The following is a 25,420-nucleotide window of genomic DNA, read 5'->3' as shown; positions in this document are numbered from 1 at the left end:
AAATCCCACAAAACTTGCACCGAGCCTTCAATGAATGGTCACTCAATTCAACCAAATCCCAATTGCACCAAATCTCTTGATTACGATTATGAGGTACAATACGAACGAAACTTGGTCCGGCGGTGGAACCTTGACCAACCGATGATTGTGAGGCAGCCATAACAACAAATATGAATATAGAAGAAGAGAAAACAAGAGATTAGAGAACTCAGAACGTTGTAATAGCGTTTTTTTTTTATTTTTTTGCGTTCGGGTTTGCGTTTTGAGTGTTGTGATGAACCCATTACACCAAATACCTATTTATACTAGTAGTGGGGTGTTTGGGGAGCCAAAAAACGGCCATTTTTGACCCCAACGGTCAAAAAACGGCCATAAAACCGTTTCCCAACGGCTAGAACTACTCCAACGGCTAGAACCGGTTCCGAACCGGTTCCGGTCGAACCGGTTCCAGAACCGGTTCCGGTTCGGTTCCGGTTCCTACCCGGTCCACCTCCAAAAATGTCAAACCGGTCCCGGATCGTCGGGTTGAAACGGAACCGAACCGGTTCCTACGAAAAACGGGTAGGAACCGGTTTTGTTGTCCACCTCTAGTCGTAAGGAACAAAAGTGTTGCAACGATAATTTACATCAATCTTTAACAGGTCGCATGCATCAATCTTCATTCACATTTAAAGTGAAAAAACTTGTTATAAAAACTTTCGTATATGGTTCACGATTGCTACCTCTACTTTAGCATCATCGCTGATGGTGATTCTACTATATAAGTTGCATATTTAAGGCCCGAATTAGCAATAAACAGAAATTAGTCTCGGAAAAATACGACAGAATTCTATATTGAGAACAGGTAGAAAAGAAACAAAAGAGAAGACAGAAATCAGTTTATAAAAAGTTGAAAACTTTGGTTAACTCAGACCCAGGTTGACTTTGACCAACCGTGACACGAATCAAAATGATCAGCACTTGGTACCTAGTACTTTCTTTCTCCAAGTTCACTGACCGCCTCCACGAGTTTGCAACCTCCTCCTTTCAAGCTCAAGCTGAAAAACAATAATAGAAATTAATAAATTTCTAGTAAATAACTAAAGATTTGTTCATTTTCTTTTAAAGAAATGATAATAAGCATACACGGCTCGAGTATTTTTTTATTATTTTAATATTTCAAGAAAAATGATACTACGTTTTCTCTGCGAGGTGTCTTTGTTGGTTTTTTTAACAATGCTCACAGACCATGAAACATAACTTTTAAGACTAAGCAAAATAGGCGGGCCGGATAACGAGTCAAAGTCAAAGCAAGCTCGGTTGAACCTGATCATCTTTCAGTATGGGTCCAAATGGGTTGAGCTCAAATGACCCGCAATCACTTTTTGAACATATTTTATTCTTTTGTAAACAACGAACTCGTTAACTATATTTACAAAACAATATTATTACACTAACCATATAAAATATGAGTATAACGGTTTAGAAGATTGTATGCTTTGAAAATTGACTTTAGAAGACTTTCAAGTATGAACCCGTTCGACCCGCGTGCCATGTTCCCCTTTTAGTTGATTTTATTATTTGGCCGTTTAAGCTAAAACACAACCCGTTTCATAAGTAAAAGAACCTCTCATTATGCTTACAAAAACAGCATTACTACCGTAATAATTAAAATCTATGAACAAAATGATCTAAAGGACAGTAAGCATTAAAAATACACTTGGGGCCGATCTCAACCTATATACTCGTTCCCCCTTTTAGTTGATTTTTTATGCGATCCGTGTGAGATAAACCACAAACCAAGCCCATTTCATAAGTAAACAGGTCAAAGGTTATATCTTACCACTTTCCTGACACGCTCATTGGCAGCAGGAGTTCCTCCAGTAACAGATTCAGCAAGATACGGACTGCTAACACGAACCTCATTCATCACCACTATCGCAGTCTTGTCCCATCTAACAGGTAGGCTGAATAAAAAAAGGACAAAATATATATAAAAAAAGTAATTGAAAAATCCAAAATATGCATATATCTAAAAAAAGACTTAACAAATACTAAATCCTTCTGCCAATAATCTTACAGTTATGAAAAGCACTTTTAGATTGAACTCGGATTTGATACTTAAAGAAGTCACATAAAAAGAGAAAATCACAAATGGGCTCATTGTATTAACCACAAAGGCGCTTAGGCGCTTCATCCTTAAGATACAGGTAAGGACTAAGGAGTAAGAAGTAAGAACGCTAAAATTCAGGTATTGAAAACTACTTTGAAAATATTGAAGACTGATCTTTTTGTTTTGATGCTACATAAGCGTCTATGGAATTCTTTAAAATACCGAAACTGGTTATTAACATGTTCTTATGATAAGTTAATAGTCCACACGGATAACGGCGCATTGGTATAATTTCTATTTACTGAACTACAACTAGGGGTGTTGGTTCAGTTGGATCTGTTTTAACTGAACCAATTAGATGAAACTGTTTTGGTTAGAACAAAATGAAACCGAACTGTCCAAACCAGCTTAAAAACCAAGTCTCATCAAATTGATCTGGTTTACAAATTACAATTCAGTTTCTCACTTAGCATATTGCTCATCATATGAAGTATAAAAAATCGACAAGTTTTTTAAACCATGTATAAGAGCATAGAATTCTTATTCACTTACTATTATTATTACTATACACACGTGCGCACAGGGCACTATAAATGAGAATAAGGTTTAGGTCCAAACCAACTATGTTTGGACTACTTGTTAGTCTGTTTATTTGGATAATACGACATGTTCCATTTGTGTCTCTTATCACAATGTAAAACCTAGAAAAGCAAGCCTGGTTTGTTTTTTCGGGCTTAATGCTCTTAATACATGCTGGAAAGGAGTTATATGTTAGTCTTACTAATTACCAACTATGATTTGATGACATACTATGTTATCTTAAATCTGGAAGGTCATGCCTGATTTAGTTTTTACTATTAAGCTCTCAATGCATGCTATTTAAATACTGACAACATCCTATGTTATGACCGGCGCTACATGTTTGGCAGCACGTAGGCGCCAAATGTTGACCTGCCTAGATAATATGTAGGCTACTGGTTTCCACTTTTTTGTTTTTTTTTATGTTTTATAAAATGAACTCTATAATTATACACATGAAATTAAGGAATCAAAAAGATAGAAAAGGAAACAGATGCATACGTTTTCGACAAAGCATCAAAGATGCTCTGAGCCTCAGCAGTAACACCAACCCCGATCCTTTCAACATCAATCTCTGCTTGTCTACAAAAACACAATCAATCATTTAAGCATTTACACAAACACTTGAAAAGTTATTACATTTTCTCTGCAGTGAAAACACCCATGCCAAAGTTGCAACAATATGCGATAAAAACAACTAAAGCCACCCACCTCGATTTCTTAAAAATAACTTCACAAGCAACCGCCATTGAAAATAAACAATAAGACTTTAAATTTGGCTGTCAAAACAGGTTAACCTTATGTTCAAAGACTAATAAACAGACAAACAAACATACCCTGGTAAAATCCCACTTATAGAGATGTGGTAAAACTTTTCTCTATCTCGGATGATAGAGAAGTTGCCCCCGAGACAACGGCTCCAGATAACATAGAGTGTGTGATACGACTCCATCTTATCAGTGGGTCGACCCATATGGGTCCACAGGGTCTCAGGTTCGTTACTTTAACAGTTTAACCCAGTCAACCAGGAGCAAAAATTTAGGGCTGAATTAGTGGCAGGTTGACTGTTGACCATTGATTGTCAAAGGCTGAATGTTAGGAGGCATTAACTACCAAATTATGTTTTAAGTATTCCATCTTTGTTCTAGTTTCTATGTCTTGTTTATTATGATTATCAAGTTCTTCTTGTAATTGGAGACTTACCATCTCGAATTGGTTAAATCGGCGACTAGCCCCTCTCGAATCGGGCCCACTATCTTTTTATTTCAATAAAAATAAATACTTCAATTTTTGGGTTCTATCAGTGTGTCACAGTAAATTAAACAGAAACAAAACAAAAGGTACTAAAATAATAGCAGTAAACTACTATAGCACAAAATGGTGAGAAAACTATAGTAGTGAGTAGTAACCAATAAAAGCGCATACAGACATGAATAAGGTATCACAAACTAAGGGTAAGGCTGTAAGGCATTTAAAATTAAGGCTACGGCCTGAGAGTTCGAGACAAGGTGAGACACTCTATATTGATTTAAACTTGGTGTTAACTAACGTAAAAATCATGCTTTATTCGGTTATTCAGATCTAAATCAAAAACAAAAGCAAATGCATCACCAATCTCAATTTGCCACAAACATCATTAGAGTAGTTATTACATTTTCATTTAAAAAAAACACCAAAATCATGCTTTATTGGTTTAAATTTTTGTGAACTAATGTAAGAAGCATTCTTTATTCAATTATTCACAACCAAAAATCATAGCTTTCTATAAGTAAATAAACTTAAAAAAAACAAAAATCATGCTTTATTGGTTTAAATTTGTTGTCAACTAATGTAAGAAGCATTCTTTATTCAATTATTCACAACCAAAAATCATAGCTTTCTATACACAAATAAATTTAAAAAAATAACTAAATTCATTAAAGCATTTTATACCTGCTTTATTCACATCCAAAACTCATAGTGTTATTAAAAAAACAACTAAATTCATTGAAGCATTTTATCAAACACCTGGTGTGCACACCAAAACCCCAAATCATAATTAAAATTAAAATAAAAAAAAAAAAACTAAATTCATTAAAGCATTTCATCCATGTTTTATTCACAACCAAAAACACAAGCTTTCTCTAAAAAGATAAATAAATAAATTCATTGAAGCATTTTATCAAACACCTTGTGTGCACACCAAAACCCCAAATCATAATTAAAATTAAATAAAAAAAACAAATCATTAAAGCATTTCATCCATGCCTTATTCACCTATTCACAACCAAAAATCATAGCTTTCTATAAAATGAATAATAATAATAATAATAATAATAATAATAATAATAATAATAATAATAGTAATAATAATAAATAAATTCATTGAAGCATTTTATCAAACACCTTGTGTGCATTCCAAAACCCAAATCATAATTAAAACAAAATAAAAAAATAAAACTAAATTCATTAATTTCATCCATGCTTTATTCATATTCACTACCAAAAATCATAGCTTTCTAAAAAAAAAAAACTAAATTCATTGAATCATTTTAAAAAACACCTTATGTGCACACGAAAACCCCAGATGAAAACTGACCTAACAGCAGCATCCTCTTTACTCTGAAGCGAATTGAGATCTAGATAACACTTGTTGAGATCAAGCGGGTCTTCAGACTGACCCAGAAACGAAAACTCTTTGATATAATTAGCTTTCAGCAGCCTAATGTTACGGCGAGACTGTGGGTTTGATTTCAAACCCTCTTGAAGAACAAGAATGTTTGATGGGCGATCAAAGGTTATGATTTGGCCTTCGAATTCGTCTCCGAATGTGGTTTTGATTGATAATAAGCAACCCACTGCAAACTCGTCTCCAAAGCTGCTTCCATCCATTGCTGTGAAATTGTTAATTGCGAACTGGGGTTTTTTCGTGTGTTTTAAGATTAAAGTCAAATGTTAAAATGGTATAAATTGTTTAACCAGATACCGGGAGTTTCATCCGAGTTAAAATTTAGAAGTGAAAAAAAAAAACTGAATTTGGAACCGGACCCGAAAAAACTCAGGAATCAGTTTTTTTTATACCCAGATTTTTACTACCCGTAGGTTACGGATAATGTATGCATTTCAGTACCAAAACTCGTACGCGTAGTCGGACCCGATTTGTACCCGGTAATACCCGAAAACCAAGTCTAGGTTTTTCCAATGCCCGATACCGGGTATTGCTGTTCACGAGTCGAGCCCCGGTCAAGCCAGGGTGGTTTCGAGCTTGGGCTCGAAATTAAACGCGGCAACTCAATTAAGGCTCTAGCTCGATTATGAAGTTAAATGAGATTAAGATCTAGCCAACGAGCCGACCCATGATCGAGCCGAGCCTATGCTGATTTTGGCTCGGTTACAAAAATGAGCCAACTTAGCTCGGGATGTTTCAAATCAAGTTTTTTTTAGCTAATTTGATTCGACCTTTTATCGAGCGAGCCACGAGCTCAAGCTTCGAGCCTCGAGCTTTTTGTACAGTCCTGCAAATACCTGATCTATACCATACAAAATACCATAAAAATACCCCCATCTATACACAGGAAAAACCCGAATATATGGTTTTTTCAATACCCGAGCCGAACCAATGCATAGGCTTTGGTTTTTAGTGACGATACGTGAACCCGAACCCGACTCGAATATTGCCAATACTTGATTTTTCAATATCTAGTCTTACCATAACTCGGTTCCATACCTGAAACTGTGTATTAGAAAAACCTGATTTGTGCACCTTTGGTTAAATAGTTACCTTGTAAAAATAATCCAATAGTATACTCGTTTTAATGTTAATCGTTAGGTTTAAGTAACTTTTAAAAATATGACATGCAAGGTGGGCTTTAAACCGGTTTGCCGGTTTAAACCGATATTTTAGAAAAACCCGGTGGTTTTATGTCCTAGCAAACCACCTAAAAGTATCAGGCTCAAAATATTAGCTTGATATACGAAATCCGACATTTAAAACACTTTTCTATTCTGCCCAATGGTCCCTCGACTGCTTTAAAATTCAATTTTTTTATGTTTTCAAAGTTAGATTACATATGCAATCCAATTTTTTTTCTTTTCAAAGTTCACTTTAGTATTGATAAACGCTCGAGTTCGTAGGCTCAGTGTCCGATTTTTTTTTTATTTTTTTTTGTAATTAGATTAATTGGTCAGTTATTGTAATCATAATAAACTAGAGACCACCAATAACAAATTAATTGTCAACAACAAAATAACAGCATTTCGCTCCGAATATAGAGGATAAAATGCCATGCAACGTTAACCCCTTTGGACACTTTCACTCATTGTATATGTTTTTATGATGATTGCTATATAGTTTATTCGGTTATAACAACTAAATTATTCTATAAAAGGTTTTGGATATCAAATCAAATATAAGTACGTATATTATTTGATACTCTTTGAGCATTTGCTAACTATATTATTTTTAAGAGTGTTTGCAATAGGGTATGTCGATCTCTACGGGCATTTGCTAACCATGCGTAGTCAAAACTCTCCTCCGCATAGGGTTGTTGCGCGATACATGACGTCCCAGTCAGCATTTCAAACAGTTGCAAAAAGTCGTGAAGTGATAAAAAGCCCACAACTTTAAAGGAGACACTGTAGGACTGTAGGGGAGAGTTGGGGGCCAAAACACATCCACAACTGTCCCACTACGCATGATCTAAGAGACTACCATTATAGACAGACGTGTAAGACTACCCATAATAATTAGAGATTAATCTCCAGCTTAGACTGTTAAACCCAAATCCGCGAAGCTTAATCACACAACGCACATCTCATTTACACTTAACAATAAAACGACGCATGTATGCATTAAGGAACAAACAAACATAAGCAAAACACTATTTACAAAGTCTTACATTAGGTTCTTCATCACATTAACATAATCCCATAGAACAAACTTAAATAAAAAAAAGGTTCAAACACCATCAAATCATTAACAAATTAGTTATCCCATGATCCAAGTGATTAATTTCTTTTACTACCTTCAACAAACCCCACAAGATTAGCATATATATGCTTATCTATCTTCCCACCATTTTCAACACCAGCTTCCTTAATTTCTTCAACTATATAACCATCATTTTCTTGATTTAAATTTAAACACAATTTAGGGCTTTGAGTACCATCTAAAGTCATCAAATCCTTCAATTCATCAACTAAATCACGGGTTTGGGTTGTCTCGTTCATAACTACATCGGCACAATCTAAATCTAATAAAGACACGAGCTTTTTAGGAATAGTCGAGGGACTAACTATGTTAACGCCAAAAAGTAGAGGGAGTTGAGAGAAAGATAATACAAGAAAGCTTTTAACAATATGGTAGAGGTTGTTACGACTAGCAGTTGCGTTTCTGGCGACGAAGTAAAACGTCACTGCTTGTTTCCCCAGATTGGTTAGGAAATGCTTCCATGTCACGTTGACCGGATGTTGACCTTCCTGTCTACAGAGTTTGGTTAGATAAATAAATCATGTAGATTTATAGTTCATATACAGATTGCAAAATGGGCGGGTCGGTGGGTTCGATGATGTATCGTTTTGTGTCGTTTGAAACGGGTTGGGTTGGTTGATAAAGGTCAGTGGTGAGATTTTTGGAGAAACTTACATAGGGGAGAACGTATGGACGAACAGCGAACCCGACAATAAAGCCGATTAAACACATAACTACCACACCAATACCCCAAGCTATGGTTGATCCCAGTACTGCAAATGTAATATTCAAAATGTATGTTATAGTCTTAAATGAAAGAAAGAATCTTGGTAACTTATAAAAGTTTGGCTCTTAAGTGAAGAACAACTAGCCGACTAGGCTCGAGCTTGGCTCGTTTAGAGCTATTTTTCTACAGCTTGAGCTCGGATCATGAGTCGTTTTTTCAAGCTCTAGCTTGGCTTGTTTATTATTATATATAATAACATATTTAAAACATTAAATAAAAAACATATTAACAATAAGCTCGTTTACGCTCGCGAGCCAGCTCGATAAGAAAAGCTTGGGCTCGTTTATTAAACAAGCTTATTTTAAGGCTCAAACTCATTTAAGCTCGGCTCGATTCAATCTTTTAACAAGCCGATCTCGAGTAGCTCACAAGCCAGCTCGGGTAGTTTGCATCCCCTAAGTTCAAGGATATTACTGACAGTTAACACTTACCACCGGGCCCAGAAGAAGTGTCGGCACAATCCTCAGCCTTTAGATCAATCTGACGGATCAATCTATTACCATGATCAGATATCAACAACGCACATCTTTGCAAATCAAAAGCGAGCTCAAAATCATCAGAAAATGAAGCGTTTTGTGCAGGTCCATCTGCTTTGCCTGTTTTTCTTATGTTGCCTCCAGCAATTGTGGTCACACCTATTGTTTCATTAATTAAAAAAGCATTGATACATACAAAGTTAAAAGATTAGGCATGAATAGATATCAATATTATATACCTGATTTGCTTATTTTCCTAATGACATGGTTGCTCTTGTCAGCAATGTAAATATTGTTTTTCTTGTCAACCGTGAAACTTTTGGGTTTATTAAACTCGGCAGACCCCAGATCACCATCCTTGTATCCAGCATTGCCCTTGTCATTACCAGAAAGCTTATTGATCTCACTTACTGCAAATAATAATAACCATATTATAAATCTATATGCAACACACATGAAAGAAGTACAAAGAAAGAAAACAAAATTGGATCAATAACTCATTAAAATCCACCACACAGTCACACACTTGAAGTTTTCTTCTTTGATTTCTTTTTAAAGTTGATTTGCTTGGATAACCTTTTATTCTGGCATTTATCATATTAGTTCTGTCATAACTCATAATGGTACAAGCGAGCTGAGCCGCTTGCGAGCTACTCGTGATCAGATCAATACAAAGCTCGAAATGTGCCAAGTTTTTTCGAGCTCGAGCCTCAAATAAAGCTCTTCTAGTATGAAACCCAAGCTCGAGCCTTGTATGGGAAGCTAGTTTAGGCTCGCTGAGCCTTCACAAGCCTCATGATTTTTTAAGTTTACCTATTTTGGATTTCTACGTATTAGTTTCACATTGCATAGCCGAGCTTTGACGCATTTAAGGTACTGCACAAGATCGAGTGGAGCTTAGACTCAAATTTTCTCAAAATATATAAAAATAATTTAAAAGGTATATAAATGAATCAATAAGTATGCGAGCCGAGCTCAAGAAAGTCAAAACGAGCCGAACTCGAGCCTAGTTGCATGGCTCAGCTCGTTTACGTTATACGTATGTCTACGGGCGTAAACGAGCCAAGTTGCTCACAAGCTACTCGAATTAAGCCGAACTTAAACGAACTCGAGCCTAAAAATAAGGTTGTTTAGTAAACGAGGTCACACCCCAGTATATCCATGTAAATGGGCTGTTAATATTTGGGTTGTAAACGAGCCGAGCCCTAGCTTGACTAGGCTCGAACTCGACTCTCAAGCTCGGCTCGTTCCAAGCTCTTTTCTAAAGAGTGAGCTCGTCTCGGCTCGTTTACACCACGTGTTTAATCCTCGACCTAGCAATGTTGTCATTTGAATCGAACATGTTGTGTGCATATAGCCTCAATTTCATACAATAAATCGTAAAATTGAAGCAAAAACAATACTCCTATTACTTCTTAATAATAATAATAATAATGATAATAATAATAATAATTCTCAAAGCACATTTATAATCCAACAGAATATGAACATACAATAAATCGTAAAATTGAAGCTTAAACATTACTCCTATTACTTAATAATAATAATAATAATATATACCTTGAGAACCAGAAACGGTCACCGTGTAAAACGTACTCTTAACGGAGTCAAGTATAACGAGATCATCAGACGATGAGCCGTAGAGCGAAACGACGGCGTACGGGTTAACGGTAAGCTTGTCGCCGTCAATTAACGTCGTCACGGTGTAACCTTCCTCTAATATAATATTATTATTATCACATTTGATCACTGACGTTAGGCTTACTAGAATCATGAATGCTGTGATGGTTATGAGATTATTTGAATATGAAGAAGCCATGGAATCTGATGAGTGAGTGATGACTTTGGTGAGTGAGAGTCAAGTAGGGGGTGTTTTTATCTAAAAGAATAAGGTTGCTTGGGATTAGATATGAATGAAAAAGTTCATAAGTTACATTTCTATAACTTATTAACTTAATGAAAATTTATTTGATATGAGGGGAAAAGTTCCATAAGTTACACTTCTGTAACTTATTAATTTAATAAAAAATTATAAAGATGTAAAATAAGGAATCCCAATCACCCCTAAAGGATAAAGTGAGGCTGTTGAATATAATAATAATAATAAAATGGTTCAAAGATGAGAGAACCTAACTTTCATGATTTATGGGCTTTCTTAAAGCTAAATTAAACCACTTGTCTGCTGCTTTAAAAATCCGATTAAACGTCGATTAATCATTAGTCTTTAACTTATAGTTTTAATTTTCGATTAATCCTTATTTGTCCAAACTCGATTAAAATTGAAAATTTTACATACTGAATTTGGAATATATATATATATATATGTGTGTGTGTGTGTGTTTGAAAATTTACATATAACTTTCAATCTGATTAATTTCGATTAATCGTTAATCCTTAATCCACTGCTCGACTAGCGATTTTAGAATACGGTGTCAAACATAATTAACTAGCAGGACCAACTTTATTGTTCAAAACTAAAGTTGTGTTTTGTTTGACTTGGAGTTACCCGTTACCACCGCCTTCTACCACTATCACCACCCACCATCCGCCACCCACCACTACCACTATCACCATCTACCGCAGTTCATACACTATCACCAGTTTATTTTAGCAATCTATAGACGTTAAAAACAAACAATATTCTTTTTACAAACTGTAGAGGTTTGGTCCATCTCTCCTTCTATAAATGTCTGCAAATTTGATCCGTAAACTACAGACATTTTAGTGCCTTTGATTTCGCCAATCACATTTAGTTTAGTAGCTTAGAATCTCATATTCTAATAATAATTTTATAAGTTTTAAATTTATATATACTTAAAAAAATTAAAAGTAATAATATTGAAAGGCTGAGTGCCTCATTTTATAAAAATGTTCAACAAACACACAAAACATTTTCTCACTTGTTTCTTCTTCTCTATCAAATTATGCTACATCTACAATTATTCTTCTAGATTCACCATTCTATAATATCAATCAAATTCATCTTCATATTCAAATCACCACAACGATATCAAATATCATTCGGTTACCAGATCTTAATCTACTTGATCTCCACAGATCTCGATCGGATTTATAGCTTCTATAATAATAATAATATTAATATTAACTTCCACTCGTTCTGCTGTATTCTGGATCTGATCGAGCTGAGCTCTAATTAGGTTTTCATTCAAATCATGAATCCGTTTTCGTCCGAGACGCGTCTCAGGTGAGCTGTTCATTTTGATTCCGTTTGACCTAATTAGGATGATTATGATGTTAAAATTTTGTTGAAATTGAATGCTAGTATGAGATGTATATAGTTAGTTAGGTTTAATCTGCTTATTAAATTGAATTAGGTATGATACACGAGTTCAGCAGTTCAATTTGATCTAATTAGGATGACTGTGATCTCGATTGTTAATTTTGAACTAACTAGGTTTTCGAATCATGAATCCGTTTTTCTCTGAGACGCGCCTGAGGTGAGCTGTTGTTTGATTCAGTTTGATCTAGCTAGGATGGTGATTGTGATATTGATTGTTGCTGATATTGAATGATAGTGTGCGGCGTATATAGTTAGGTTTAATCTGCTTATTGAATTGAATTAGGTATGATACATGAGCTCAGCAGTTCAATTTGATCTAATTAGGATGACTGTGATCTCGAGTTTTATTGAAATTGAATGCTAGCGTATGATGTACACTGATCGGAGTATAGGTTTAGGTTCAATCTGCTTATTCAATTGAAATTCCGTGCGAATGAACTGGTCTGATACATGAGTTGATTGTGTTCAACGCTATATTGAACTATGAAGAATGAACTATAAGAATGTTTAAGCTGCTAAGTTGTAAATTATGAATATGCCAGAACTTTAATAACCTAGTGAATTCTTTTTTGTTTGAGACACGCTAAGGTATGCTGTTCATGTTTGATCCAATTTAATCTGATTAGGATGATGATTGTGATCTCAATTTTTGTTGAAATGGAATGCTACTGTGCAATGTTTAGTGATCGAGTAGCATGATGGATCATAAACCTAGATTCACATCACTCCCATAGTAGATTATGAATTATAAGATACTGAGATAGTAGCAACACCCTTATGGCCATAGCTAATTCTTCTTTGCAAAGTAAGTAGGATCTTGCTGAGATATGAACCTCAGGCCATGCATTCGGTGACCGTATGCGATGATATTTGGATGCCAAAGAATGGTATCTATTCGTGTCATGAAAGGCATGGTCGTTGTGGTTTTACAACTACTTTCTAGGTCGTCCAAACACTGAATTTTGACTGAATTAATCTGAAAAGTTAATCAAAAGGTCTGTGAGAAGTAAAACTAATGGAATTCTCATGGCAGTGTGTTCATGGGTCTATACTCTATATGCTAGACTTCTAGTTGTGTGTGAACTCTTGCTCATTTGTGAAGATCCTTACGTTTATCATTATAACCGACTCATTGTTATAAAATGGCGCAACTACGAGACAGCCAATTTAGAAAGATGTGAAAGGGAATAAGAAACATAATTATGTTAATCTTGTTAATGAATTCAAGAGTTATAACCGACAATTTTGTTTGAGTTTCATCACCATGTCTTTATTGCATGTTAGTGTTTGTACCTGAAAGGCTCCACAATTTTTTATACTTGTGCCCTGTTTGTATTTGCTTTTGCTTCTTAGTTTTTGTTTCACCTGTTAGTATGTTTGTTTCTCCTGTCTAGAATAAGGTAACATGATGAGACTTACCCCAACAAAAGGGGTATTTTGTTTGAGGCCTTGAGGGCATGACTCTGATAGTGTTGGGGTTTGATTGGTTTGAGGGTACGGATATGAGCGAATGGGGTTGATTCCCATAAAAGTGGGAATTCTCCACACGCACTAACTAAAGGGTCGTGTGTATAAATATATGCCCATTCCCATTTCACCCTGTTACTAAACCCATTTTTGTAGTGATTTCTCACTTGGCTCACATATGTTGAATGATATTGCAAGTAATGGTTTCATTTACATGACAATTTTTAGCTTGCGTGATAATGATGATTATTTTAAATTTATTATTTTTGCAGGGACATGATACGGGCAATACGCGCCTGTAAAACTGCAGCAGAGGAGCGTGCTGTTGTTAGAAAAGAGTGTGCATCTATTCGTGCAGCAGTTAGTGATAATGACAATGATTATAGACACCGTAATTTGGCAAAGCTCATGTTTATTCACATGTTAGGATATCCCACACATTTTGGACAAATGGAATGCCTCAAGTTAATTGCAGCTCCTGGTTTTCCAGAGAAGAGAATAGGATATCTTGGACTTATGTTGCTTCTTGATGAAAGACAAGAAGTTCTGATGCTAGTTACCAATTCATTAAAGCAGTATGTACCTACCTTTCCATTTATTAGAAATGACAGTTAGATTTAAATATGAATGGGCAAAAATGGGTTATGGTCCTGATGGTAGTTACCAATCCGACCTGTCTCCCTTCAGTCTCTACTATAAATATACTGTTAACCCCGAACCTGTTTGACATGCTATTATATTCTGGCAACATAAATTCTTGTTTTCTAGGCTTGTTACTTTATTTTCTAGAAAGTGTTTCTAGTGATAAAATAAAGCCTCTGTTGTCATTTTGCAGAGATCTTAACCATACCAACCAGTATATTGTGGGACTGGCTCTTTGTGCATTGGGCAATATATCTTCTGCTGAAATGGCTCGTGATCTTGCACCTGAAGTCGAGAGGCTACTGCAATTTCGAGATCCAAATGTTCGGAAGAAAGTAAGTAAATGAAAATATCACTCTTGACTGCACAAATGGCTCTAAATATGATTCTACATAAAAGTTGTTCAGGAGTATTGTGTATTCGTGCTTGCCGTAATACTGCTATGTTTGTATGTTTTCAGCAGTATGCACTTGCCTTTTTAACAACTTCTTAGATTGAAGGGTAATAACAAAAGATTATCTTGCTGAGCAGGAGTATCCCTTCTTAATTCATTTCAATATATTGTTGTAAGCTAGTGAGTGTCTCAATAGCACTGTTATGTGTGGCTGCCTTTTTAAAGATGTGCATGGCCGTATGTTAGAACATATCAATTAAGGCATACTTCACATCACAAGTTACTAACATTGCTGTGGAGCTCACCTTTTGTAGGAAATAAAAAGATGGGAAACTTGATCATAAGTAATATGTTGAATGATATTATTTTACCCCGGGTGAACATCATTCATATAAGTTCTAGTTTGTTTATACGTGCCACATTGTGCTTTGCTAGTTTGTCACATACTATCTGCTGCAAAATATGCTACTATTGTTCAGCTATGAATCTTATGTCCTTTTTTTGTATTTGTGCGCCTCAGATATGATTATATTTGATAATGAGCATACTCTTCATCTTGAAATGCCTGTGATTGTCATTGACTTGGATTTATATATACCTGTCTTGTTTGTAGATGTGGCCATACTGACTCATTTACCTGTGAATGGATCAGTTTGTATTGCTCTTACTCCGAACAGGTCAAACAAAGATATTAGCTAAAACACATAAGATGGTTATTGTGTTAAAACATTTTTATTTACAGATCTGGATTATTATTGTGCTGGTGTTGTTTTGTGATCACTAGTAACACACTGATCATAAAAAGAAACTGGACAAAAAGTGTGTGTGGGTCAATGAAACCTGACCGCCCTGTTTCCACGCATTAAAAGTTGACCTGTTTCAACACGAACAGGTTTGATCCGTTACCCAACCTGACTCTGTTGCCACATCTACCTGTTTGGATAAATCATATGTATGGCCACACTTTGTTTTCTTGTTTTCATTTACAGTCTGCATACCTTCTTGTTTTCATTTACAGTCTGCATAACTTCTTGTTTTCATTTACAGTCTGCATACCTTCTTGTTTTTCGTTTGCAATTTGTGTACCTAGAAATCTAGAATGCTTGGACTCGAGTGTTGCCAATTGGATCTCTTCATGTTCATTTCAAAATATATGATCTGAGGTCAGTTTTCTAAAAAACATAAATTTAAAAAGGTACTTACCTATGTTCTTACAATGTACAGGCAGCGTTATGCTCTATAAGGATTATAAAGAAAGTTCCTGATCTTGCGGAGAATTTTGTAAATCCTGTTGCTTCTTTACTCAAAGAAAAACATCATGGGGTTCTTTTAACTGTCATCCAGCTTTGTGCGGAATTGTGTACAGTTAGTGAAGAGGCCCTTGAATATTTCAGGAAGGTATATTGACCTTTTCCGTTTAATAGTTTGACTAAATATATGATGAAAAGTTCTTTAGCTGCAAGTCTGATATTAGGCTAGGAAGTAGGAACATTGTTAATGAAAAGAAAGAAATGTTTGGAACCTGTGGTTTACTAAATGAGTCTACCTGCAATGACACAATATTGACATCATGCTAGCATTTTGTAAAAACATGGCAGAAAAACCATGATATATAGATTGTTAAAATATTACATTAGTATGATAGTATGTGAGAAGGCTATCTTGGAACAAGAAAGTCAATCAGCAAAAAAAATACTAGCAAGTTCATTAACTGATAGTTCATCTAGAAACATAGGTAATATGATAGTAAGTATTCCAAGAATTCTAGAGATATAAGAAGACCAACCAAGATTTGAGGGTCACTTTTTAAGTAAAAATTTCTTCTATCGGATTGCTCTTATAGTTGATGATTAAAAAAACTTGTAGTCACGCTCATAAAATTACCTTTTCTGTCTTTTAGTTTGTACTCTTTTTTGAATGTTAAATACATGTAAATTTTGGATGAGAATGAATTGCTCTGCGGTTTTAATGTCATTTAAAGTTCCATAAATTCTTCTTATATGTAGAAATGCACAGAGGGATTGGTTAAAGTTTTGAAGGATGCAGTGAACAGTCCATATGCTCCTGAATATGACATTTCTGGAATCGCCGACCCTTTTTTGCAAATAAGATTATTGCGTATTTTACGTATTCTGGGTCATGGAGATGCTGATGCTAGTGATCTCATGAATGATATTCTTGCACAGGTTAGCTTCCATCTTTTATGTGACATCTTAGTAAGTTGTCATGATATCTAAAATAGAGAGCGCAATTTCTTACTAGAATTCTGTTGCTTGAACTCACTGTCCAGGTGGCAACAAAAACCGAGTCTAACAAGAATGCAGGAAATGCCATCCTTTATGAATGTGTAGAAACTATTATGAGTATTGAAGATAGTGGTGGTTTGCGTGTTCTTGCAATCAATATTCTGGGGCGGTTTTTGTCAAATCGTGACAACAATATCAGGTGAAATGTCTCCCCTGTTGTATTGAATTTCAAATGAAGTTTTTTAACCTTTCCATTTAGTACTTTTGGATGAAATATAGTACCATGTCATTTTTGATTACATGTGTTTAATGCACATAGTTTACTTTTTTTTTTGTTTTGAGTCGCATGTAAATATGAAGAACTATGGACATTTTAAAGCTGAAATATCAAAATCAAATCTTGTTTTAATAAATGATTTACATAAGTTATAGGCTTGTTGGGAATTCGTTACTGCTGATTGTTGGTTCGGTATTGTGAACTTCTGAGTGTTACATGGCAGATATGTTGCATTAAACATGCTGATGAAAGCAATATCAGTAGATGGTCAAGCCGTGCAAAGACATCGCGCAACAATATTAGAATGTGTTAAGGTAATCTGATTATCTATAAATAAAAAGTACATATATAAAGAGCTCTTGGACACTTAAAAATAAATCTTTTAGTTACTTCCGTCAATTCTTAGAAGTGTTTGTTTTTCAATTCAGGATTCAGATGCTTCAATTCGTAAAAGAGCTCTTGAACTTGTGTATCTTCTGGTCAACGAGACCAATGTAAAACCTTTGACAAAGGAATTAGTTGATTATCTGGAAGTAAGTGATCAGGATTTCAAGGGAGATCTTACTGCCAAAATTTGCTCCATTGTGGAAAAGTAAGTGAAGTGTTTCATTTTTGGTAACCTGCAATTCTCTTGTTGGTTTTATAGTTGCTAAATATTATTGTGTTTTTGTAGGCTTTCCCCAGAGAAAATTTGGTACATTGATCAGATGCTTAAGGTTCTTTGTGAGGTATGCATTTTTGTAGCAGGTTTCCCAAATGATAATTTTCTTTGTTCCTACTTGATTTTGAACATATGATTTGTAAAATGCTTGTGATAAGTTTAACCAAGGTAACTGATGTTCTTTTCTGGTTAAGGGCTTAGCTTCTTATGATATTTTTCTTGTCTTTCTGAAAGTCGCTAAGGTTTATTTTTGGTGCATAGAAGAACCTTAACTTGTTTTATTGAAAGATTTAAGATCATTATTGCAACATATTATATTCGTTCTATAATCAACTCAAATATTTTTGATGGGAATTATTTGTTCATTCGCTTAATGAAATACTAAACGTTTGTGTTAATGCTTAACAGGCTGGAAATTATGTAAAGGATGAAGTATGGCATGGTCTAATTGTTGTGATAACCAATGCAACTAATCTTCATGGATATACAGTTAGATCACTCTACAGAGCCATCCAAACATCAGGTGACCAGGTACCATGAACTCCCTCTTAATGACCTTGTTTATTCTATCTATAAAAAATAGCGTGAGCTAGATGGTTTTATTTTATATATGAAGTAATACTAGTTGTGTTTATTAACCTTACTTAGATGCCATATTCAAAGTTGAACTCAATTTAAAGGTCTCAATGAGATTGTTTTAAAAATGTTTTTTTTTTCACAAACCAGTTATTATTTTTTATGTTGAGTAACTAAATAATATGTGATTTGATTAAAATGTGACAAGGGTATTAATGTATATTATTTGTGTGCTTTCGAACAGGAAGCAGTTGTTAGGGTTGCCGTATGGTGCATTGGAGAATATGGTGACTTGTTGGTAAACAATGTAGGAATGCTTGATTTGGAGGAACCTATAACTGTGAGTTTGCATCTTCATGGGTTAATCTATTTAATAATTTGAGTTAAACTCTAATCTGTTATTGTTATCATCATATTTTTGCACAGGTAACAGAGAATGATGCAGTGGATGTTATAGAGGCTGCTATTAAACGCCATACATCCGATCTTACCACCAGGGCAATGTGTTTAACTGCTTTACTAAAACTGTCTTCACGCTTTCCTTCTTGTTCACAGTAAGTTAAGTTTGAATTCTAAAACATAGGTTTCTGTTACTTACGGTTTGGGCCCGGAATTGTAGGTTTATGTAGGCCTGTAAATGAACCGAACGTTTAATGAACTGTTCGTGAACCGTTCGACGGGAAGTTCATTTATGTTCGTTTGTTTAATAAACGAACGAACATGAACAAAAAAAGTTGTGTTCGTTTAATTAAACGAATGAACATGAACACATGTTTCGTTCGTTCATTTATGTTCGTGAACGTTCGTATATGTTCGTTTATTTATGTCTATTTATTTATGTTCGTTTACATACTAATAGAAAATAATTAAATGTTATCTTGAAAAGTCATCCACTTAATGGTTTTATATCTGTTCATTTGTGTTCATTTAAGTGTTTATTTGTGTTCGTTTATGTTTGTTTGTGTTCATTAACATTTGTTCATATTATGTTTGTTCAGTTATGTTCATTTATGTTCGTTTATAATTTAAACAAACAAACATAAACGGACATGAACATGTTCATTTTTTAAATAAACGAACTCGAACACAAAATATGTGTTCGATTAAGTGTTCGTGTAAAGTTAAACGAACGAACACGAACATGCCCTTGTTCGTGTTCGTTCGGTTCTTTTACAGGCCTAGGTTTATTATAACCCCTAGCTTCTATTAGTAGTGTTTGAGAAAAATTTACTTATGAATGGGTTAATTTGGATTGTGTTATTTCATATGGGTTATAAGTACTTAAAAGTCTATTTTTAATGCATACAATCTCCTAAATCCTTTTGTTCAAAGTTCTGAATTATAATGATATTGTTTCTGTGACATAATTAATGCGTTAATTATTTATAAGAAATGGGCATAAAGCTCTTTGTGGGTCAAACCCAAACCGACTTGGCTCGTTTTGACCTATAAAGAAAAGACCTGTTTCACCCGTTTTGACCACGCGACCATCTTGCCAGCTGCCATTTCTATTTTGCATGCTGAACCACTTGTTCCATTGCTGTAATATTTGCATGTTGATTGCTGATGTCACAGTTTGTTATTTTTAGGAGAATAAAAGAGATTGTCAATCAATCTAAAGGAAGCCTTCTGCTTGAACTGCAGCAGAGATCAATCGAGTTTGATTCCATAATTGAAAAACATCAAAATCTAAGGTATGGATTCATCTTCTTTTAGTCATTATTGCCGTTTTAGCATCTGCTTGATACACTTTTGGCCATTTTTAGTAGGCCAATTGCATTGAAAGATATCCTAACTTTTTGTTTGCCCAGAGAAAACCATTAGAAATTTCAAATTTCTTGATAATAAATTATTAATTCTCAAAAGTCAAAACGTTCAAAAAATGGATTTCAGTAACTTTGAGTTGTTGACCACGTTTTAGTTTTTCTGTTGACATGTTTGTAACTTTGACTAAGTTGACATTTGTTTGATTTGGATAGAAAGTGGGCTAACTTAGAAGGATACATTATGTCAAAATTTTTGAAACTTTGATGTTCTTTTGGGGCATAATATAGTATCTTTTTGGCCCAGTTACTTAGATAAGTACAGCCATTTCTTTACCAGAAAAAAAAATGCCAAATAAACTTCCAAAAAGTTAGATAAAATACCAGAAGTTTTAGAATACATTTATGGCAATCCTTACAGTAATGTTGACCGTTTTTAAATTTTTTTCTGACATAATGTTGGCGTGTCACTAATTTCAACAAGTTGGTTTCTTTTCTTGATGTAGTGCTAGTTAACGTAGAATGTTAAAAAGACAGTTGTAACTAATGTATATATATTTTTTAATGAATTTTAAGGCTCATGTATATACATTTTTTAATGAATTTTAAGGTCTGCATTGGTTGAGAGGATGCCGGTTCTTGATGAAGCCACTTACAGTGTAAGGAGGGCTGGTTCGCTACCAGCTGACACTTCCACCTCACAGGGAAATCCACTTCAGATTCCCAATGGTGTTCCCAAAACCATTGATGCCCCTTTACTAGACTTGCTTGATTTAGGCGCTGACGAACCCGCACCACAAAACTCTTCGGCTCCTAATTTTCTGCAGGATCTACTTGGTGGAGATATCTTGTCATCTGCATCTCAGCCAGGTGGTTATATTCAGTACCTGTGAAACTACTTTCGATTTTTTTCTGAAAATATTGTATATCGGTTGCCGTTTTTTTATAAAGTGTTGGGTTGCAAAGTGAATTGGTAATGGGTTGGTGACCTGTCTAATCGGGTTCAGGTCAAAATGGAATTATGTTCCTGGTTGAAACGGTATGGGTTAGGTTGCTAGGTTGTGTTGACATGTAACAGGTTTAGTCCAAACGATATATGATTTCAAAAATTAACGAGTGTCAAATATGATTCCAAAACAATAAATTGTTACAGTAGTAATCTAATGTTTTAAAAATGAAGTGCCAAATATTTGATACTTAGTAATCAAAATGAGGTCAGTTATGTTTCTTGTCGAATGGGATGGGTCGGCTTGAGTTGACATGAATCAGTTTTTATCCAAAAGGTACATTTTTTCGAGAAATAGCAAGTGTAGAATACGATTCCAGAACCTTTATAGTAGTAATCTAATTTTTTTGCATAGATAGGGTTCGTGTCAAAATGGGATAATTTATGCTACTCATCGAAACATGTCCAGTCAAGTAGGTTCAGACTGAACCGTTTTTGTCCAAAACTTTTGATGTTTTTATGTAATTAAAGTCTCAAAAGATGATTACAAACATTATATTCAATAATCCGATCTTTTGAATAGCACAATATGTGTAAAAATGGGGTAATTTATGTTACTGTAGATTGGTATGGCTTGGGTCGAGTTGGGTGCACAAAAACAGTTATTGTCAAAAGATATTTAGTAATAATTAAGTTGTAAAAAATAATACAAACATTCTGTTATGTCGACAATAATCTAAGTTTTTGAATAGAAAGGATTAGGAGGTTTTGTCACTTATGTATTAACCACGGTAAGAATACGTTCTTTGACCATATTTAACCAAACTCGGATATTTATTTTTATTTGTTAGAATTATAAATTATAATGACTTAACTTTTGCTTCTTTATGTTTACTTGTATAATTTCAGGTACAACTCAGCCACAGAAAAGTGGGACCGATGTTCTGCTGGATTTATTGTCAACCGGGCCATCTCCGGCTCAAAACGGGTCATCTACAACTGATATATTATCGCTAGGTCCAGATAATAATAACAGTAATAGTAAGACCTCACTCAATGCTTTAGATAGTCTTTCATTATCTACGGTGACCCAAGCACAAAGTGTGCCTGCATCATCTGTTATCGATCTGCTAGATGGATTCGGTCCTAACCCTACAGTTCCTAGTAAGTATTGTGATATTTTTTTATTAGTTAATATTTAACTCGAATTATTATTAATCATTTTGATATTTTTAACCATTGATTTTGTTAACAGAAGACAATGGTCCTGCTTATCCACCAATAACTGCATTTGAGAGCGGCTCGTTGAGCCTGGTTTTCAATTTCTCTAAACAACCTGGAAGCCCACAAATAACTGAAATTGAGGCAAAATTTACAAATAAGTCCTCTGGCATTTATACAGATTTCATCTTCCAAGCCGCCGTGCCGAAGGTAAGGAGAAAAGCTACATATTAATTTAACTAAATCTTATATTTAAATTTTAGCTGAGTTTCCAGATATTATTAGTTTTTCACAAAGTAAAAAAGAAATTGTTTTAAAAGCTCATGCATTCTCATTTTACAGTTCCTTCAGTTGCATTTAGAGCCTGCTAGCAGTAATACTCTTCCTGGAAGTGGTAGCGGGTCAATAACGCAAAAGTTACGCGTTACCAACAATCAACATGGCAAGGTATTTACTTCATTTTCTTATTAAAAATGCATTTTATCATCCGAATATATTCAATACATATTATATGATAAATGTACTTTATTACATGTTAAAAAACGTCAGCCAAACTTTTGTCTTTTCTTTTTGTTATTTTAAATAATTAATGTCTAAAATATGATTACTAAATTTGTGATATAAATATAATAAGGGTTTGGATCAAATGCAAATGACTTTTATCGTGAGAAGTGTACAAATAACTAGAGTAATTATGTTAACACTAGAGTAATTATTATTACACTATATTGTTTTTTATAACATAATTACTCTAGTTCAAAATTGTAATTACTCTAGTTATTTGTATGTTTAGTATATTAATTTTATTTGTACCGGATCCCACCCCAATATAATAATATAATCTCTTAAAATAAAGCTATTTAGTGACTTCCGGACCCTTTCTCCATGTAACTTTTTTTAATTGACCTGTTGGTTATAAAATATAGCTCAAATCAACCAATGTTAAATAAACGTGCCATAAATGGCCATATGACAACATTGTTCATTTTTCTTGGGGCATAAATGAGCCGAGTCCAAGCTAGCCTGAGCTTGGCTTGACTCGGATCGCTTATATACACATAATTATTTTTATATATCTAAAATTTTTATTTATATATAACATGATACTATTTAGTAATTTTTATCATCTTAATATATAATAACATTAATTATGTAATTATATATTTATTATATTAGAAAATTATATTTATATAAATAAAAGACTCGTTTAATCAACTAAGCTCACGAGCCTAGTCAAACTCAATATATAAAGCCCGAGCTCAAACTCATTTATTTATTGAGCTCTAATTTGGCTCGGATTGAAGCTCATTCAAGATTTCAAGCTTATCTCAGTTCGATGTTTTAGCTAGTCGGCGAGTAGCTCACAAACGTCACATTTTTCTAAAACTATAAACAGATTTAATCCGGAATCATTCTTAATGAATCACGAGGGTGTGTAGACTGTAGAATCATATTTTTCCATTTTACATGATTTTTATATTATGTTTTCACCAGAAATCACTTGTCATGCGCATCCGTATAAGCTACAAGTTGAATAACAAAGATATGTTGGAGGAAGGCCAAATCAGTAATTTCCCGCGTGACTTGTGAAGACTGCGCGTGAGCGGGTAGCATTTTGTGCAATTTTTGGTTAAATTGTTGTTTAATTTTTATATTTTCTTTTATATATCTGGAGTTAGACTATAGCTGTTTGGAAAGTGTTTTTTTTAATGGTATATTATGAACAAATATATTCTTGTATGCAAGTTTGTGAGAATCAGATTTTGCCACCATAGGCATAGACAGAAAGTGATTATTATTATTATTGTTATGGTTATTGTTATTGGATAAACTTTATTTTATCGACTAAGTTATAGTTTTATAATGTTTCTGATGTAAATTTTATCGACGTATTATTTTATCTCCTGGAACCGTTTCTCACCGTATCCGACCCGTAAGTACGACTTGGTATTTGGTTTCTCCTCAAACCTGTACCCAGAACTGGACCCGAAATGGACCCGCTGGTAGAGATGTTCAAAACGGTTTGGGACTAGGAACCGGAACCGGTTCCTATATTCAAAACCCCCTTTTAAACCGGTTCCAGGCTCGAACCGGTTAGGGAACCGAACCGGTTCTCCCACCCTCGGACCCCTAACCTATCTAACCGGTTCTTACCGGTTCCTAACCAGGTTCCTGTACCGTAACCGGTTCCAACCGGTTACAGTGTAAAATTTTTTTTTTTTTTCGTTTTTCGTTTGCGATTTGGATTCTAAACTACGATTCGTATTTGTATAACATAAAAAATAAACAAAACAATTAACATAAAATTCATTTTATTTACTTTAAGTTCAAAAAAAAAAGGTTACATGTTTTAAAATCTTCAAAAACAAACTAACAAAACATTAAACTTATAAATATAAAGTTGTGACATATTATTTCTAGAAAAGCCTTCTTGTTCGTCGTAATTATTGAGCGGCGACTTCTTCCTCGGAATTACTTGTAGAAATGCCTTCTTGTTCGTCGTGCACTCGAACATCAAGTGGTGTTTCATCTTCGAGAGTGGTTACGTGTTGAATACGATCGATTGAGTCCAAGTGATCCTTTAAGCAAATGCGCATCTCCACCGACTCCGAATTTAGTCTTGTTCTTCTCACCGATATTACCCTGCCACTAAGAGAAAAAGCGGATTCCGAAGCTACCGTAGAAGCTTGGACGGTTAGTAAATCACGGGCCATGGTGGCAAGAATCGGAAACTCGGTTTCCTTTACCTTCTACCAAGCCAAAACATCAAAAGTGTCATATTCCTCTTCGGATAAACAGGTAGAGTACTCATTTGCACTATACCTTCCTAGTTCGCTTGAAGGGGTGTTACCCCTTTGTTTTTTAGCCGTTACGTTGCGAACGGTGTTCATAAGGCTAATCATGGGATCTCGTACTCTAGTAGCACTTGAACTTGATGAAGACCCCCCCGGCATAGGCATGTGTATGTTTGACCCATATTTATTTAAATAAAAGTCATACATAAATTTAAAATTCAAGTTAAAATCATTTTTTGCCTATGTTGA

The 25,420-nt window shown here is 34.5% G+C and overlaps 3 protein-coding genes across 7 annotated transcripts; 1 reads left to right on the top strand and 2 right to left on the bottom strand.

Annotated features, from left to right (window-relative positions):
* Positions 1 to 767: 767 nt before the first annotated feature.
* On the bottom strand, positions 768 to 5,542 carry LOC143592034 (uncharacterized). The gene is made up of 4 exons (XM_077072055.1): positions 5,250 to 5,542; positions 3,173 to 3,253; positions 1,823 to 1,946; positions 768 to 1,037 (listed from the first exon to the last, which is right to left on the bottom strand). The coding sequence occupies exons 1-4, from the start codon at positions 5,540 to 5,542 to the stop codon at positions 990 to 992; spliced, it is 546 nt and encodes a 181-aa protein (XP_076928170.1). The 3' UTR covers positions 768 to 989.
* A 1,984-nt stretch (positions 5,543 to 7,526) lies between these two features.
* On the bottom strand, positions 7,527 to 10,711 carry LOC143592033 (uncharacterized). 4 transcript variants are annotated; one of them, XM_077072051.1, is made up of 5 exons: positions 10,443 to 10,711; positions 9,122 to 9,292; positions 8,838 to 9,041; positions 8,295 to 8,392; positions 7,527 to 8,128 (listed from the first exon to the last, which is right to left on the bottom strand). In XM_077072051.1, the coding sequence occupies exons 1-5, from the start codon at positions 10,699 to 10,701 to the stop codon at positions 7,658 to 7,660; spliced, it is 1,203 nt and encodes a 400-aa protein (XP_076928166.1). In that variant the 5' UTR covers positions 10,702 to 10,711; the 3' UTR covers positions 7,527 to 7,657. The 4 variants fall into 4 exon arrangements, with proteins under 4 accessions (XP_076928166.1, XP_076928167.1, XP_076928168.1 ...); XM_077072052.1 differs by having other exon boundaries at positions 7,529 to 8,128; positions 8,841 to 9,041; XM_077072053.1 differs by having other exon boundaries at positions 7,841 to 8,132.
* A 1,118-nt stretch (positions 10,712 to 11,829) lies between these two features.
* On the top strand, positions 11,830 to 24,180 carry LOC143592029 (AP-1 complex subunit gamma-2-like). 2 transcript variants are annotated; one of them, XM_077072047.1, is made up of 18 exons: positions 11,830 to 12,087; positions 13,923 to 14,225; positions 14,486 to 14,627; positions 15,911 to 16,084; positions 16,693 to 16,872; positions 16,977 to 17,131; positions 17,433 to 17,523; positions 17,638 to 17,801; positions 17,883 to 17,937; positions 18,279 to 18,401; positions 18,691 to 18,786; positions 18,873 to 19,000; positions 20,036 to 20,140; positions 20,820 to 21,079; positions 22,065 to 22,319; positions 22,414 to 22,586; positions 22,719 to 22,823; positions 23,871 to 24,180. In XM_077072047.1, the coding sequence occupies exons 1-18, from the start codon at positions 12,056 to 12,058 to the stop codon at positions 23,964 to 23,966; spliced, it is 2,637 nt and encodes an 878-aa protein (XP_076928162.1). In that variant the 5' UTR covers positions 11,830 to 12,055; the 3' UTR covers positions 23,967 to 24,180. The 2 variants fall into 2 exon arrangements, with proteins under 2 accessions (XP_076928162.1, XP_076928161.1); XM_077072046.1 differs by having other exon boundaries at positions 11,831 to 12,087; positions 22,411 to 22,586.
* Positions 24,181 to 25,420: the final 1,240 nt, after the last annotated feature.

The sequence above is a fragment of the Bidens hawaiensis genome, unplaced genomic scaffold (genome assembly GCF_021521415.1).
Source record: "Bidens hawaiensis isolate Kalapana, Puna unplaced genomic scaffold, B.hawaiensis_p1.1 tig00040320_1, whole genome shotgun sequence".
NCBI classification, from domain to species: domain Eukaryota; kingdom Viridiplantae; phylum Streptophyta; class Magnoliopsida; order Asterales; family Asteraceae; genus Bidens; species Bidens hawaiensis.
This window is presented reverse-complemented; position numbering and strand designations above follow the sequence as displayed.

Excerpts from the sequence above, each read along its gene's own strand:
- LOC143592033 (XM_077072051.1), bottom strand. The coding sequence starts at position 10,701 with ATGGCTTCTTCATATTCAAATAATCTCATAACCATCACAGCATTCATG. Across the intron at positions 9,042-9,121 it reads TAGGAAAATAAGCAAATCAG|GTGTGACCACAATTGCTGGA; the intron begins GTATATAATATT and ends ATGAAACAATAG. Across the intron at positions 8,129-8,294 it reads GTCCATACGTTCTCCCCTAT|GAAGGTCAACATCCGGTCAA; the intron begins GTAAGTTTCTCC and ends CTCTGTAGACAG.
- LOC143592034 (XM_077072055.1), bottom strand. The coding sequence starts at position 5,542 with ATGGATGGAAGCAGCTTTGGAGACGAGTTTGCAGTGGGTTGCTTATTA. Across the intron at positions 3,254-5,249 it reads AAAGAGGATGCTGCTGTTAG|ACAAGCAGAGATTGATGTTG; the intron begins GTCAGTTTTCAT and ends GTGTTTTTGTAG. Across the intron at positions 1,947-3,172 it reads TTTGATGCTTTGTCGAAAAC|CCTACCTGTTAGATGGGACA; the intron begins GTATGCATCTGT and ends TTTTTTATTCAG.
- LOC143592029 (XM_077072046.1), top strand. The coding sequence starts at position 12,056 with ATGAATCCGTTTTCGTCCGAGACGCGTCTCAG. Across the intron at positions 20,141-20,819 it reads GAAAAACATCAAAATCTAAG|GTCTGCATTGGTTGAGAGGA; the intron begins GTATGGATTCAT and ends ATGAATTTTAAG. Across the intron at positions 22,587-22,718 it reads TCCAAGCCGCCGTGCCGAAG|TTCCTTCAGTTGCATTTAGA; the intron begins GTAAGGAGAAAA and ends CTCATTTTACAG.